Source organism: Lycium barbarum, chromosome 9 (assembly GCF_019175385.1).
Source record: "Lycium barbarum isolate Lr01 chromosome 9, ASM1917538v2, whole genome shotgun sequence".
Taxonomy (NCBI): Eukaryota; Viridiplantae; Streptophyta; class Magnoliopsida; order Solanales; family Solanaceae; genus Lycium; species Lycium barbarum.
The window spans coordinates 72063979-72082251 of record NC_083345.1 but is presented as its reverse complement, the minus strand read 5'-3'; the positions used below and the strand labels follow the sequence as shown (position 1 = coordinate 72082251).

Below are 18273 nucleotides of genomic sequence, written 5' to 3'. Positions count from 1 at the left end.
AATACCTTCATAATTTGGTTTCTCATAACTTGTCTAGTTCAGATGTGAAGGAAGAAACAATTTTTGCCAGGTCTAATTCAAAAGAGAATATTGATTCTGAAGTGGTGGATATGGATTTAGATGAAGTGTGTAAAGAAGCTGGTCTATCTCCAAAATCTCATGTCAAAGGTACAATAAAGAAGCAAAATATAGCAACTGCCCTTCCAACAAGGGTAGTACCAAAAAAGGCAGCTCATAAATCCAGTTCCAAATGATTCTTAAAACATTATTTTGGAACATCAGATCTGTTAAAACACAAAAAGATTTCCATAGGGTGCAAATGCTACATAGAGATCATAAGTTTTTCTTATTGCATTAATGGAGATTTTTCAACATGTTAGCAAAATTCAGCACTACAAGAGGAGAATTGGAATGCCTTATGCAAATAGTAACTGCAATGGAAAAACCTGGTTTTTTGTAAATGAAAATGTGGATGTGGAGATTTTACAGGACACTACCCAACAAATCACTGTAAAGCTTTATTTTCAGTAGTTTGACAAGCACATGGTGACATCTTTAGTTTATGCTAAATGTGATGTTATGGAAAGACTAGCTCTTTGGGACAGTTTATATTGTTTAGCTGATGGTATGACAGATCCTTGGCTCATTAGGGGTGATTTTAATTTCATTCTGAATGAGGAAGAGTAAATTGGTGGATTGCCTGTTCTTTCACAAGAGTATGAAGATTTTGCATTCTGCATCAATTCTTGTGATCTTACTGAGATAAGCTTTAAAGGAAGTCCTTTTACCTGGTTGAATGGGGGAGCAGATAGGGAATGCATTTTCAAAAGGTTGGATAGGATGTTATCTAATGATCACTTGCAGAATTGGTTCGGTCATCTTGAGGTGGAGCATTTGTCCAGAACTAGCTCAGATCATGCACCTATGCTTCTTTCTTGCAATGATCAAACTCAGCATTTTGTTAGGCCTTTCAAGTTTCTTAAGTTTTGGACTGAACATGAGGATTATAAAGAGGTTGTGAGGTAGACTGGATATCAGAGGATTCATAAAATATTTTTGTTTCTTTCAAGCAGAAGATGAAGCAAGTACAAAAAACTTTATCAACTTGGAGTAAACAGTCCTTTGGTGATATATTTCAACAGCTTAGTATAAGAGAGGATATTGTCAAGGTCAAAAGTAGCTTTTTGAAGAATAGAATGATATTGCAAAGAGCTCAGGCTGAGTTGAAGAGGCACTTGCATTATGAGGAGGAATCTTGGAGACAAAAAGCTGGTTTTGATCATTTTGCAGAAGGTGATAGAAATACCAGATTTTTCCATAGTCTGGTTAAGGGAAGAAGGAAGAGAACTCTTCTAAAGAAGATTAAGAATGCAGATGGATCATGGTTGAAAAATGTGGATGATATTGCTATAGAAGCTGTTTCCTTTTATCAGAAAAAGTTCACATAAGAAGTTGATCAGGCTGATTCACCTTTGTTTAATCATATTCCCTTACTGGTTTCTCAAGAAGAAAATGAAATGCTTACTGCAGTCCTTAATTTAGAGGAGGTGAAAAAGGCAGTTTTTGAGTTATCAGTTGATAGTGCTAGTGGTCCATATAGTTTAAATGGTGTTTTCTATCATTCTTGTTGGGAGATTGTTGGTGCTGATGTGTACGGTGTTCTGAAAGATTTTTGGGATGGCCATACACTTCCAAAGCCAATCACACACACTAATCTAGTCTTGTTATGAAAGAAGAATAAGGTGCAGACATTTTCAGATATGAGGCATATTAGTCTTAGTAACTTCATTAACAAAGTCATTTCCAAGGTAATTCATGATAAAATTGTCACGACCCGACTAGGGGCCGCGACGGGTACCCGGGGGCTAACCACCGAGCACCGCTCATTCTACTACTTATCATGCTCATTACACGTTCCTTTATCCGATTCATACTCAAATTATAAGGAAATCATCTTTCATTTGAAAACATGAATACTTTTATATACATACGCCTTTCGGCTATCAAAATGATAATATACACACATATACATATGTACAGTAGTGACCTTGTGAGACCATATAACCCACACTGCGCATCTACGAGCCTCTACTAGAGTGCTAGACATAAGGACGGGACAAGACCCTGTCATGCCCAAAATACATACACATGAATATACACAAAAGAATCAACCAACTAGCACCTCTGAAATAAGGGAGTGCTCTTGTAGATCTGCTGATAGCTCCTACGAGTCTGGGTCAAGATCACCTCCCTGTCTACCTGTGGGCATGAACACAACATCCAAAGAAAATGGACGTCAGTACGAACATTGTACTGAGTATGAGAGGCATAAACAATAATGATACATCAATGAGATGAAAGGAACATCAATAGGGGAGCAACTGTATATGACTGTCACATATAAAAAGGAATAACACATGCTGACTTACTCATACTCATCATAGTATCATGTATGCACAAATATACAAGTATAAGCTGCCCGTCCAAATAGGTATGGTGTGATAATAATCAACCTGCGTCCAGGCCTCCCGCGTCCGGGGTATAAGCTGCCTACTATAGTGGTGTGTATATCTGCCGACCAAATAGGTACGGTGTAATATCGTCATCATATGCTCATTATAATATGCTCATCATAGTATGATCACCATAATATTCTCATCATAATACATGCATGAAGACTCCAGGACAACTATCTTTATCGGGGTGACGTAAGGTCGTGATCCCCCGATTTCATTATGAGGCATTCACAAGCATTCTGCCTCACCTTGAAGAAAGTAGTATATAAGGTGAATGTGTACAATACATAACATCACCGACTTTATGTTACTCTGCCTCACCTTGAAGGGACAACACATAAGGTGAGTGTATACAATACATAACATACTTGACTTAATGGTATTTTGCCTCACCTCGAAGGGAATAATGTATGAGGTGAGTGTATACAACATACGACATCATTAGCGTTATAGGAACGTCATATCTAGAAATCTAAAGTCTTTAGACTCAAGCTTATCATCATCATCATTGGACTCATAACATATCTCTTATCTCATATAGCTATTCATGATCATAGACTCTTGACTTTCCGGGATATATAGAATTCATGAAGAGGAAAGGAGAATCATACCATCGAATTCATGCCATAGAAAGAAAGGACTAGCCTCACATACCTTTGTCGCTTAACTATTTTATTGATTGCTCGTTCTCCTTTACTGCACTCGTTCTACCTTCAAGAGAATTCGTATCGACATTAGCTAAACGGTTACAAGAACGTGCTTGCTAAAGCTAGAGAAAATTGGACGACATTTCCTTCGTTTATACAACTTTTCCCATATTCTATATCAACTCCCAAACAATCATAACAACGTTCACAATATCATAAACGACAAGCATCATTCATTTATATTATCCACATTTCACAATTTCACTTTAATTCATCCATAATCATGACCATAGTTCACTATCGTGTTCTTTCACATATAATACTCATTCCATGTTCTACATGTCATTCATAACCAATTTACAATCTCAGCATATCCATTTTCATGATTCATTCCAACTACTACTCAACAATGTCACTATTCACACTTTCGTGACCCATTTCCTATATCTTTCTACAATCCAAGTGTCTCCACTTCTCCATACTTTAAATAACATGAAAATACCATAAAACTTACCTTAGATAGTGTAAGAACAAGTCTTGAGTGGTATTACTCTTCTTGCACCAAAACCCTAGTTCACCTCTCTTGAAATTTCTTAACTTGGATGAACTTTGATGTGTTTGTCACACTTAGTTTTGTGGATTTGATGAAGTTGATCTTAAATTTTCACTTGGATTCTTGTATTGGAAGAGTTTGGAAAGTTCTAGAGAGCTATTGGGTCGTGGAGAGAGAAAATGGAATGAATTAAATGAACTTGGGTCATTATTTTATAAATGCAAGAGCTGTCCCGACGTCATTATACGGCCCGTATAAATTTATACGGTCTGTATAATTGACCGTAAAACTGCTCCAGTGAGCGTCTCATTCTGTGTCACTTTGACGACACATTATACGGGCTGTATAATTTTATACGGTCCGTATAATTTGACCGTGAAATTGACCCTTCAGCAACTTCATTCTGTGACAATCCTACGGTCCATTATACGGGCCGTATAACATTATACGGTCCGTATAACCCATCCTTTCACTGATCTTTTTCTTGCCACTTTATTTGATTTCCAACCCATAGGGAACCTTCTTAGCACTTGTTTATCATTTCATTAACATTCTAAGGGACGTTATAACTCTTCTTCAAGGCACCATTTAGTTATCATTAACTCGGTACTCGTAATATCTTTCTAATACACATCGTATGCCTTGTCTTCTCTCGGCAAACTTTCTTCTTTTATCTCAAATGCCTTTGAAATCTTAATTAGGGTCGTCAAACGTCATTCCTTTCTTATTAAAATATCATATACTCGTATTCTTCATTTGTCTATTCACTGTACGTAAATGGGGAATCTTCCAAGGTGTAACAAAAATGGAGTCTATGCTTCCAAAGCTTATTTCTGCAATCCAGTCTGGATTTGTAAAAGGTAGAAATATCATAGATAATGTGTTGTTGACACAGGAGATTATTTCAGATATCAAGTTGAGAGGAAACTAGCTAATGTTGTAATCAAACTTGACATGACGAAGACTTATAATAAAGTTTCATGGTTATTTTTAACCAAGGTGTTAAGAAAGATGGGCTTTGCAGAAGTCTATATTGATATGATTTGGAGATTGGTTGCTAATAATTGGTATTCTGTACTCATCAATGGTCAGGCTTACGGTTTTTTCCACTCTTCTAGAGGGGTCAAGCAAGGAGATCCCCTTTCTCCTGCACTTTTTATTCTAGCAGCCGAGGTTCTTTCAAAAGCTCTTAATGCATTGTTTAATTATAAGGAATTCAAAGGTTTTGGACTGCCAAAATGGAGCCTTACAGTTAAATTATCTTGCTTATGCAGATGATACTATCATCTTTTAATCTATAGATAGTTATTCTTTGAAACAGATTATGGAGACTTTACAGAATAATGAAAACATTTCTTGAAAGTTGATCTATAAGAGTAAAAGTTCTTTCTATATGTACTATAAGGTGGAACATACTATAGTACAAGAAGTGGAAAGTATCACTAGTTTTACAAGAGGAGCTTTTCCTTTTGTATATCTTGGTTGTCCAATTACACATGCCAGGAAAAGAAAGACTGACTACACAGAGTTACTTAAAAAGGTGAGAGACAAACTGCATGCATGGAAAGGGAAATTATTATCACCAGGTGGAAAAGCAGTGCTGATTTCTGGTGTGCTTCAGAGCATACGAATTCACTTGTTGTCTGCTTTGAAACCTCCCATATATGTGATCAAGGAGTTGCATAAAATTTTCACTAAATTCTTTTGGAGTAACAAGGAAGATTGGAGATGTAGGCATTGGGCAGCATGGTTAAAAATGTGTTATCCTAAGCAGGAAAAGGGGGATTGGGATTTAGATCAATCTTTGATGTCTCAAAAGCTTTGGCATCCAAGATATGGTGGAGGTTCAGGACATCAAATACGCTGTGGTCCAATTTTATGTGGATTAAGTACTGCAAGAAACAATATCCTCAGTATATGCAGTGGAAGGGTGGTTCTCAGAATTGGAAGATGATGCTTGATGCAAGAGACAATATTGAGCAGGAAATTTGGTGGGAAACCAAGAGTGGTACTTCAAATGTGTGGTATGATAATTGGACCAAGATTGGTGCTCTTTAATATGTTCTTAATGATATTGATTAATCAGCGGAGGATGTTAAAGAGCTAATGCTAGATGGAGGCTGGAATCTTATGAAACTACAACAACTGTTTCCTACTGATATTGTGTCTCATATTACTATTAAACTAGACATTAAAGAAGTGTCACAAGAATGGGACAAGGCTTGGTGGATGATGACTAGTACTGGACTATTCTCTGTATCTAGTGCATGGGAACTACTAAGGCAAAGAGCTCAACAATCTGATGATTACAAGAATTTGTGGATTAAAGGATTTCCTTTCAAAATCTCTTTCTTTCTGTGGAGATTGTCAAGTTCAAGATTCCTGTGGATGAAGTGCTTGCAAGTATAGTAATAAATATGGTATCAAGGTGCTTTTGTTGCAGAATTTATCATCAAGAAACTATTGATCACTTGTTCTTAAATGGAGAGCTAGCAGTTTCAGTATGGAAGGAGTTTAATTCTGTAGCTGGTTTCAATATGAACTATTTTCAGGTCAAGCAAGCTATAAGAATGTAGTGGAATGCTTCATGTCATTATAAGTTGAAATCAGTCTACAAAGCAGTTCGCTATTATAGTGTGGCAAATTTGGAAGTGGAGAAATAATGTGTTGCATGGAGGTTCTAGTTCTTTGTTCAAGGTGTTACATGACATCAACTTGAACATATATCTATTGTGCAAAACTATTTTTCCCAAGATGGAGGATATTCCAAAGAAGTGGTTTGATATTATTGATTACTTTGAGCAGTTGAGGCCTAGAATAAGCAAAGAGACAGTGACATGGTTTTTGCCTGATCCTGGTTGGTATAACTGTAACAGTGATGGTGCAGCTAGAGACAATCCAGGTCCAAGTTCTATTGCTTTTTGTGTTAGAAATCAAAGGGGTGATCTAGTTTATGCTGAGGCACAAAGAATACAGGATGGTAACAATATGATTGTTGAAGCCCTTGCCATTAAAGCTGGAATTGAATATTGCCACACCCCACCTTAGGTAAGGCGTGATTGGCACCCGGCACCTTGCGAAAATCGTGCGAACCAACTTATAACTCACATCCTCTATGTCTCAAATGGAAACAATAAGATCAAGAGGCTAAATATGAACATAATATCATGCATAAGAAAATGTACAATAGACCCATGATGCCGACATTACTATTGTCACACTATGACTAAGCTGTACACAGAAACTGTCTGCAAAGCCTCTATGAACATGACTGAAGTATATAAGTCGGGACAGGGCCCCCGACATACCCTCTTGTCACAAAAAAACGTATTCAACTCAGACTCGACAATGCTCCAGGAAGAAGTGGAGCTCACCAATCAAAATTGGTACCTGAAGGCAGCCTACAATGAAAGATCCTCGTCTCGTCTATCTACACCTGCGGGCATGAACGCAGCGTCCACAAGAAGGGACGTCAGTACGAACAATGTACTGAGTATGTAAGGCATGAATAGTAGTATGATATCAGAATGAAGATAACATAAGATAAAGTAAGTAATTATACGTCGTACTCTTCTTCAGATCTCTGTCATGTAAACTACTCGTCTACAGGAAAAACATTTCATACACATCCATACACAACATACATACATATGCATTCACATTCATTTACTATACATACATCTGTCATATCCGTGCCCGGCCCTTTCGGGACTCGGTGTTATCCGTACTCGGCCCTTGCGGGACTCGATGTTATCCGTACTCGGCCCTTGCGGCACTCGATGTTATCCGTACTCAGCCCTTGCGAGACTCCATGTTATCCCAAACTAATCAGTGGGATGCAATGCATACATACATACAGACATACATATACATAAAAATACATAAATGAAATCAACATCATCATTACCATTATCATCATCACTATATCCTTCCTTAGAAGATCAACTGTCTTAAGGTGAAGTCGACGATGTCATGGGAGTCTCGAGAATCATGAACTTAGATAGCATTGAAAATAGAACCGTCATCGCTATATCTCACCTCGAAAGAACAAGTATTATGAGGTGAGATCAATCACAAAAAATAGTCTCAAGATCATGAATAAGCTCAATAATATCATAAGGATCATGAGATTCATAGACTTCTAGCATTTGTGGAAGCAAGGATATTATGGATATGGCACAAAGGTTTATAACAAAAGAATCATGCCTTTAGAAAGAAAGGGTTTAGCCTTAACATACCTTTTTGGTCGCCTTAACTTTAACTACTCAACGCTTGTCCTCCCACGCTCGTAAATCTATATTCAAGAAAATTTATACTATTGTTAGACTCACTTTTATACGCTTGACTTAGTCCTTCAAATAATTCTTTCTAGAATCTGCCGAAATTTCGGCAGCATCTCCCCTGTTTATATGCCTAGCCCATTATTGTAATTCAGCAACCAAAAACAACAACATCAATACCAACATTAATCGTAATATTCTCAACACCAAAATAATCCATAAACATCCCATATTTCCACCAACAAAACTATTATACGGCTATTTGACAGTTTTATCTCCGTAAATAAACCAAAATAAACATTAATAATAGGAGATTCATACCTTACTCCTGATAATATCGCTATATCTTCACATTTTTTCACATTAAACTTGAACCACACGCGTCGCTATACGATTCTATACTCGCAACTATACGTTGCCTGAACCGGAATTCGGGAATTATCGTTGATTTAGGCTTGAAACTTGGGTTTGAGAGTTGGGGAACTTTCTAGAGCATTTTGGAATTGTTTGGAAGAAATTTTGGGTGAAAAAAGAGGGGGCAAGCCCCTTTTATATTAGTTCAAATTCGGGGGGTCACTGTAGCAGCCGAACTTGTAATGTCCATAATTCTCTACTCCGATGTCCTAGCGATGAGCGGTTTGTTACATTGGAAACTAGACTCGACGAACTTCATTTTAGGATTTTGAAACACCTTAAAACTCTCAATATACTAGAAGATATACCTCTCCAAAGTTGCCCCAAAATTCTGTCCAAAATTCTATCAACGTTTTCCAAATTTTCGACAAATTTATTTTCTTCGATTTGCTTGGTCCCGGAGTTTCCCATAGCTTATTATATGAACGTAAACCATCATGACCATAGAATTAGTTCGTATAATATCATATATCCTTGAAGGAAACTCCAGTATCCATACTTAGAACGTCTAATACCTATAAATTTCCACGTACGAAACTACGGGGTGTAACACAACGTGTTCTTGAAAGTGTCGCCGATGAAGGGAGTAATGCGGTTTGGTAAAAAACCGTAGCTTAGTCCTCGTTTCATTGGCCCTTATGAGATTGTTAGGAAATTTGGGACGGTGGCTTATGAGTTGAAGTTACCATCTATGGCCATGGTGCATCCTGTGTTTCATATTTCAATGTTGAGATTGTACAAACCTGATCCTTCCCATGTGTTGAACCATGAAGAAATTGAAATTTGTGAAGGGTTATCTTTCGAAGAAAAATCGGTACAGATTCTAGATCGTTTAGTTAGAAGGTTGATAACGAAGGATGTGACATCGGTTAAAGTGTTATGGCGAAACCATAGTACTAAGGTAGCTACTTGGGAAGCAGAAGAGGACATGAAGAAAAGATATCCCCACTTGTTCTCTATGGCAGGTATGAGCTAGAGTTTTAATTATTCTTAGATGAATCGTTGTGTTTGTTTAAAACAACTTGTGGTTTAGTGAATACTTTTTAGGCTATGATTCTCATTCGAGGACAAATGATCTTAAGGGAGGGATAATGTAACGTCCCGTAAATCCGTATCGAATATGAAAGCGTTATACGAGTCGTTTTAAACCTTTTAAGTCATGTTGTGTTCACAATTCGGGACTTAGAAACCAAAACGGGGAGTATTGTGATGAAAATCCCATTTTCAACGATAATTGATGAATTCTACGACGAAAGTACAGCCCGTACTCTGTGGGCGTTCATTGACCTTTGGAAATCTAAACTTTTTGGAAATTTTAGGGAAAGTATAGCCTAGAAGTACGACTTGTTCTTTAAAGGACGGGACATCCTTTCTGCCCGTCCTTTCCCCGTACCTCAACAATTGCCTCTATAAAATTCTTGGAAGTGCGGCCTGAAAGAATGGCCCGTACTTAGAAGTACGTCCCGTCCTTCTTGGACGTACTTCTCCCGCGTCCATCAGAAACTTTAAAAACAACGGTTCAGTTAATATTATCCCTTTTCAGTTGTTCAAAAACTCTAAGTACGAAAATTACTTCTCAAAACCTCCTATTTCAAGGGAGTAGCAAGATAATCTATTTCAAGTGAGTTCAAGCTAGGGTTTGGGTGATTCTCATCAAGGAAAGTAATTTGTTGAACTGCGTATAATGTAATTAAGGTATGTCTCTCTTTTGAAAACTGGTTTTGGATGAATGTCACTTTTAAAAAGCTCTTTATTGAATAAAAAGGTGAACTTTTCATGAATTGAAACTTTACTTCTTGCTTTAATTAAGGTTAATGTGCGTGAGGGGACAAGCCCATATTAAACCTAGTTTGTATCATGCTCTAAGTACACATACAAGTTTATACTCGTTTTTCCTCTATAAGAGATGATCAATAATGATGGCTAAGGATTGATGATAATATTTTCATGTTGAATTATGACATTGAAATCTTGGTTAAAGAAGTGTAAATGTTTTAAAGACATTCTTTGAAATGATTTACCTTTACGATATGGCATAATGAGCTTTAATGCTAATTGATGATGTGACTATCTTGAGACAAATTGTGAATCGGCTTCTATGCTATGAACTTTACTGTTGTGTTTGGCCTAGCTACTCGGGAGGAAGAGTAGTCACTATGGATCCTAGTGTGGTAATTGCCTAGCCATTCGGGAGGAAGAGTGGCCGCTGTTGGGTTCGCCACTCGGAGTGCGGTTTATGCCTAGTTATTCGGGAGGAAGGATAGCCACCGAGAATCACACATTCCGGTGTGGTGCGCTGTGATTAGGGAACCTCTACGGTTATCCCTTCGATGTGATTGATTCTTGGGCCTGTATTGGCATGTGTGATATTCCTTATTCTTTCTTGGAACTGTTGTTGACAATCATGATCAAATTGAAATGCATATTTGAAAGTTGTAACTTAACAAGAGGCTTTATAATCAGTTTTGATAATTCTTATTGAGATACACAAGTTGAATAACTGCTTTTACATTTATTTCACATGGTTTTCAGAACTAATTTCTCTAAGCATCATTGTACTTGATTTTCATATTACTTGTTGTCCCCGAGGCACTCACTGAGTACGAAGTACTCAGGCATACCATTGTTATTTTTTATGGTATGTTAGGAAACAGAGAAGATTAGTTTCTTGATACTTCAGGCGCTTAAGAAGGACTTGTTGTGGCTGCTAACTTGGTGATCCCACATGTTCATTCGTGGGACACCCCTTAGCATATTCATTTATTGTTCTAGTTTTAGCGGGCTGCGTCTCGATGTGTCAGACAATTACTCTTTATCTTAGAAGCTCCATAGTATACATTCTTGTGGGTAGATGTTGAGTTTTGTTTAACTCTTGGGCGTGTGACACGCTTGATTAAGGTTTATGTTACTAAAGACATCCGCTGATTTAATTCATATATCATGCTTTCGTTTAAATTTATTTTATAAACTATTGGAGTTGAATATTGAACCTGGCGGGTTCAAATGTTATTATTGCATATTTTAGGTTCTTCCGATGTTGTTCATGACGTCGGAAACCAGTAACATCTAGGGTGAGTTTCGGGGCGTGACATCCCAGGACTATAAGTCTGGCAGTTTGCGACCAAACAACCCTCAAAGGTCTCTTTCACCACATCAATCCTTCTTCCACCACTACCCAAAATCGCCAACACCTTCATCGACAGAGTTATGCTATCCGCACATTCTTGAAAACTTTTATATATATCATATATAATTTTCATGTTCTTGATTCACCATAAAAACTATACAAATATCACATGTTGGATGTATATGCTATATACTTACTTTTCGAGATAAATTTTGCTAGCAGATTATAAATAACTGTAATCACGAAACAAATATGAGAAAAAATATTTTATTGATTATTTTGTGAGTACAACTCTGGATGTATCCCTTGATTCTAATCAACTTATTGTTCGCCTTGATTTTTTTTTTTAAAACTAAAACCACCACATTGTGATCGGAAATTTTATTAAAACAAAAAATCTGTTAAAGCTATTGCAAAAAATAGCAAAAGAAATAAGAAAAAGCAAAAGCAATAAACAAAAGAAAAAAAAATAGATCCTATCTAAGCTAATATCCAACAATCCATGCATATTGAAAATCTGGTCTTCGTGCCTTGACTTCCTTCCATTTTCACACCTCCAAGCTCTCACCAGGTGGTATGGAACAAAGTCTACTTGAATCAAATTCAAGCTACCAGGACAGTTAACAATTCTCATGAAACTTAGAACAATTCAGCAAGTGGAAAATGAGATATGTTCTTCAGTTGTGATCTGCCTACTTACTAGTTGAACATCATTTGCATTGGAATGAGCATGAAACCACACTAATACCACCCATACAAATTAGTATTCAATCAAATAGTTTGCAAATCACCATATTTCAGCATAGCAATGTCAACAACACAGTAGCTACAAAACAGACAACAACTACTTGTGATAATATGTTATTCCTCAAACTGTGATGAAATGAATCAAAAGCATATCTGATTCTCAGATTTGGAATCTGAGCTTTATCAACATTGATTAATTTCCTAGCCAGTGTTGGAAGATCATAGAAACTGTTGAACTGTTGTGTACCTGCAAAATCAAAAGCACAGTTAGCTAAGAAATTTGCAACTCCATTGCCTTCTCTAAATACAAGCTCCACTCTCATAGGCTTTCCTCTTATCAGTCTATGAATCTCCTTAACAATCATGTTGATACACCAAGGTATATTCCATTCTCCTTCTATAAACTGCATCATTGACAATGAATAGGTCTCCATAATCAAAGGAAACAGATCCTTTCCAATGCAATATTTGTTACACCCCGTAGTTTCGTACATGGAAATTTATAGGTATTGGACGTTCTATGTATGGATACTGGAGTTTCCTTCAAGGATATATGATATTATACGAACTAATTCTATGGTCATGACGGTTTACGTTCATATAATAAGCTATGAGAAACTCCGGGACCAAGCAAATCGAAGAAAATAAATTTGTCAAAAATTTGGAAAAAGTTGACAGAATTTTGGGGAAACTTTGGAGGGGTATATCTCCTAGTATATTGAGAGTTTTAAGGTGTTTCAAAAGCCTAAAATGAATTTCATCGATTCTAGTTTCCAACGCAATAAACTACTCATCGATATGACATCGGAGTAGAGAATTATGGACGTTACAAGTTCGGCTGACGGAGCAGAATCGCGTGCTACAGTAACCGACTACTACAATACCTGCTATAGTGACCCCCTGAATTTGAACTAATATAAAAGGGGCTTGCCCCCTTTTTTTCACCCAAAATTTCTTCCAAACAATTCCAAAATGCTCTAGAAAGTTCCCCAACTCTCAAACCCAAGTTTCAAGCCTAAATCAATGATAATTCCCGAATTCCGGTTCAAGCAACGTATAGTTGCGAGTATAGAATCGTATAGCGACGCGTGTGGTTCAAGTTTAAGGTGAAAAAAGTGAAGATATAGCGATATTATCAGGAGTAAGGTATGAATCTCCTATTATTAATGTTTATTTTGGTTTATTTACGGAGATAAAACTGTCAAATAGCCGTATAATAGTTTTGTTAGTGGAAATATGGGATGTTTATGGATTATTTTGGTGTTGAGAATATTACGATTAATGTTGGTATTGATGTTGTTGTTGTTGGTTGCTGAATTACGATAATGGGGTAGGCATATAAACAGGGGAGATGCTGCCGAAATTTTGGCAGATTCTAGAAAGAATTATTTGAAGGACTAAGTCAAGCGTATAAAAGTGAGTCTAACAATAGTATAAATTTTCTTGAATATAGATTTACGAGCGTGGGAGGACAAGCGTTGAGTAGTTAAAGTTAAGGCGACCAAAAAGGTATGTTAAGGCTAAACCCTTTCTTTCTAAAGGCATGATTCTTTTGTTATAAACCTTTGTGCCATATCCATAATATCCTTGCTTCCACAAATGCTAGAAGTCTATGAATCTCATGATCCTTATGATATTATTGAGCTTATTCATGATCTTGAGACTATTTTTTGTGATTGATCTCACCTCATAATACTTGTTCTTTCGAGGTGAGATATAGCGATGACGGTTCTATTTTCAATGCTATCTAAGTTCATGATTCTCGAGACTCCCATGACATCGTCGACTTCACCTTAAGACAGTTGATCTTCTAAGGAAGGATATAGTGATGATGATAATGGTAATGATGATGTTGATTTCATTTATGTATTTTTATGTATATGTATGTCTGTATGTATGTATGCATTGCATCCCACTGATCAGTTGGGGATAACATCGAGTCTCGCAAGGGCCGAGTACGGATAACACCGAGTCCCGAAAGGGCCAGGTATGGATATGACAGATGTATGTATAGTAAGTGAATGTGAATGCATATGTATGTATGTTGTGTATGGATGTGTATGAAATGTTTTTCCTGTAGACGAGTAGTTTACATGACAGAGATCTTAAAAATATTACGACGTATAATTACTTACTTTATCTTATGTTATCTTCATTCTGATATCATACTACTATTCATGCCTTACATACTCAGTGCATTGTTCATACTAACGTCCCTACTTGTGGACGCTGCGTTCATGCCCGCAGGTGTAGATAAACGAGACGAGGATCTTTCATCGTAGGCTGCCTTCAGGTACCAGTTTTGATTGGTGGGCTCCACTTCTTCCAGGAGCATTGCTGAGTCTGAGTTGCATATGTTTTTTTGTGACAAGAGGGTATGTCGGGGGCCCTGTCCCGATTTATATACTTCAGTTATATTCATAGAGGCTTTGAAGACAGTTCCTATGTACAGCTTAGTCATAGTGTGACAATAGGAATGTCGGCATCATGGGTCTATTATACTGTTACACCTCAGAAATTTCCCCGTGAACGTACAATGAAAAGTTGCAGATTTGCACTTCGGCCCAGTTGGTCGTAAAATAAAATACGGCTCGTAAAGCAGTTTACGGACCGTAAACTGCTATCGTCCTCCAACCTTTCAAAAATTTCAACTTTCTGCCAAATGTCTAAATGGTTAAATACGACCCAGAATACGGACCGTAAATCGAAATACGGCCCGTAAACTGTGACCGTAAACCACCATGACTCTAGCAAACCTTTCTGGTTCTGTTATGCTTAAATACGGTCGCGAAGGACGGACCGTAAACCAGAATACGGCCCGTAAAGTGGGTTTACGACCACTGTACACCTCAGTCACTATTCATTCCGGAATAGATTTTAAGTTATTAAAAAGAGTCCCAAGCTCATTCAAATCATTTCATCTTCACGATATTTCTCTCTAGAAACTCCTAGAATACTCTCTACTCTTCAATTACAAGAAATCAAGGGGGATTGGTGATCAATTACATGAGACCAACGAAATCAAGTGTAAGAATCACACTAAAGTTCATCCTTCCCAAGAAAACCCAAAAGGAGTGAAGTAGCGTTTTGGTGCTAGAGGAGTAAATCCATTCAAAGCTTGTCCAACCATCATCTAAGGTAATTTTTATGACTAAACCATGTTTTTTAAGGTATTGGAAGGTTAAGATACTTGAATTGTAGAAAAACATAAGAGATGGGTCATTAAGGAGTGAACAGTGACATGTTTGGGTGGTAGTTGGGTTGAATCATAAATGTTGGAGTGTGGTGAATATGAATATGTTATAAATAACATTTAGACCATGAAACAAGTGTGATACACGAGGAAACACAATAGTAAGCTATAACTATGAATGTGGAGAAATTGGAGAGGAATGGTGGATTGTGGTCAATGTACACAAACGATGATTGTTGATTGCAATATAGTGAATGTTGTTGTGAGAATTTGGGAGTAGATATAGAATATGGGAACGTAGTATAAACAAAGGAAGTGTTATCCAATTTTCCCTAGAGTTAGTAACGCGTTTTTATAGTCGATTAACTAACGATGGTGCGAATTCTCTCTTGAAGGTAGAAACGAGATATCGTGGGAGGACAAGCAAGCGATAACTTAGTTAGACGCTAAAGGTATGTGAGGCTAGTCCCTTCTTTCTAATGGCATGAATCTCATAGCATAATTTTCCTCCTCTTCATGAGTCCCTATATTCCGGAAAGCTAAAAGCCTATATCCATGAATGGTGATATAAGATAAGAGATATGATATGAGGATCTTAAAATGGCATGATGTTATTTATTGCTCACACTCACCTTATATGTTACTTCCTTCAAGGTGAGGCAGAATGTCAACAATTGCTCCATAATGAAATCGGGGGATCACGACCTTACGTCACCCCGATAAAATAAAGTTGTTCATAAGCCTTTTTCATGTATTACGATATGTATGTTATGATAAGTATATTATGATGAGTATGCATGATGACGATATAACACCGCGCCTAATTGGCCGGGCAGTCACCGCTAAGGCGGGCAGCTATACGATACACCATGGCCAAATGGCATGGGCAGACACCATTAGTGGGCGGCATGAGATGATACCCCGGACGCGGGAGGCCTGGACGCAGGCTAATGTTATGATTATCACACCGATCCGATATGGACGGGCAGCTTATATATTACTACATCGCACCTATATGAGCGGGCAGCTTATACATTGTGTATACATGATATGATGACGAGTATGAGTAAGACAGCATGACTTAATTCTTTATGCATGACCGTCAAATATAGATGTTCCATATTCATATTTCATTATGTCATTGTTCTATTTCTTTGTTTATGCCTCTCATACTCAGTACAATGTTCGTACTGACATCTGTTTTCCTTTGGACGCTGTGTTCATGCCCACAGGTAGACAGGGGGGAGAGCTCGACCCAGACAAGCAGTAGCTGTCAGCTGATTGAAAGCACTCCTTTGTTCGGAGGTGCTTATGACGATTCTTTTGTGTATATTCATGTATATGTATTTTTGGGCATGACGGGGTCTTGTCCCGTCCTAATGTTTAGTACTCTAGTAGAGGCTCGTAGATGCGCAGTGTGGGTTAGATGGTCTCACGAGATGCTATTATATGTATATATTATTTTGATGGCCGAGAGGCAAATGCATATAAGAGTATTTATGTTTCCATATAAAATATGATTTTCCTATAATTTGCGTATAAAGCTGATAAAAGACTATTAAATGAGCAAGATAAGTATTAGCACGAGTGGTGCTCGGTGGCTAGCCCCGGGTACCCGTCATGGCCCCTAGCTGGGCCGTGACATGTACATTTTCTTATGCATGATATTATGTTCATATTTAGCATGTTGATCTTATTGTTTCCATTTTGAGACATAGAGGATGTGAGTTATAAGTTGGTTCGCTTGGTTTCCGTAAGGTGCCGGGTGCCAATCACACCTTACCTAGGGTAGGGTGTGACACCTTGTCGCCAACAGAAAACTCTAGCTCATGTCGCCCCATATCCATACAAGACTTCTGTCTACTTTGAGCTGTCTTAAGTCGTTGTACAATGAGATTAACCTTCTCGATTGCTTCATCAACTGAGTCAGGACCTAACAATTCTACTTCAGTTAGTTCAAACCAACCAATCGGAGACCGACAATGCCTCCCATAAAGAACCTTATAATGAGCCATTTGGATACTTGCTTGGTAGCTGTTGTTGAACGTGAATTCCACAAGAGGTAAATATTCATCCCAATTTCCTCCGAAATCTATAGCACAAGCTCGCAGCATATCTTCCAAATTCTGAATAGTTCTCTCTGCCTGCCCGTCAGTTTGAGAATGGAAAGCAGTGCTCAATTTCACTCTAGTCTCCAAACCTTCCTGAAAGGATGTCCAAATATGAGCAGTGAATTGCGTACCTCTGTCAGATATGATGGATGTCGGAATCCCATGCAATCTAACTATTTCCTTTAGATATAGCTTGGCGTACTTCGCCGCGGTATATGACGTCTTCACAGGGAGAAAATGGGCAGACTTTATGAGTCTATCCACTATCACCCAAATCGAATCAAACTTGGCCTTTGTGACCATATTGATCTCCTCCCACTTCCACTGCGGAATCTCGATATTCTGAGCCAGGCCTCCAGGCCTTTGATGTTCAGCCTTAACCTATTAACAATTCAAACACTTAGCCACAAAGTTAGAAATATCAACCTTCATGCTCTTCCACTAATAGTGTTGTTTCAAATCCTTATACATCCTGGTGGATCCTGGATGAACCGAATACTTGGAACTATGAGCTTCCATCATTAATTCTTATCGAAGACCGTCAACATCGAGAACACACAATCGTCCTTGCAATCGTAGAACACTATTGCCAGTCCCAACAGTAAATAAAGTGTACTCACCCTTTTCCACTCCATCTCTTAGCCTTGCCAAAAGTTCATCATCATATTGTCACGACCCAACTAGG

General features: G+C 37.8%; 1 protein-coding gene across 1 annotated transcript; it reads left to right on the top strand.

Annotated features, from left to right (window-relative positions):
* The first annotated feature begins 357 nt into the window (after window positions 1-357).
* LOC132611967 (uncharacterized) lies at window positions 358-1730 on the top strand. The gene is made up of 4 exons (XM_060326319.1): window positions 358-510; window positions 865-1014; window positions 1074-1418; window positions 1461-1730. The coding sequence occupies exons 1-4, from the start codon at window positions 358-360 to the stop codon at window positions 1728-1730; spliced, it is 918 nt and encodes a 305-aa protein (XP_060182302.1).
* Window positions 1731-18273: the final 16543 nt, after the last annotated feature.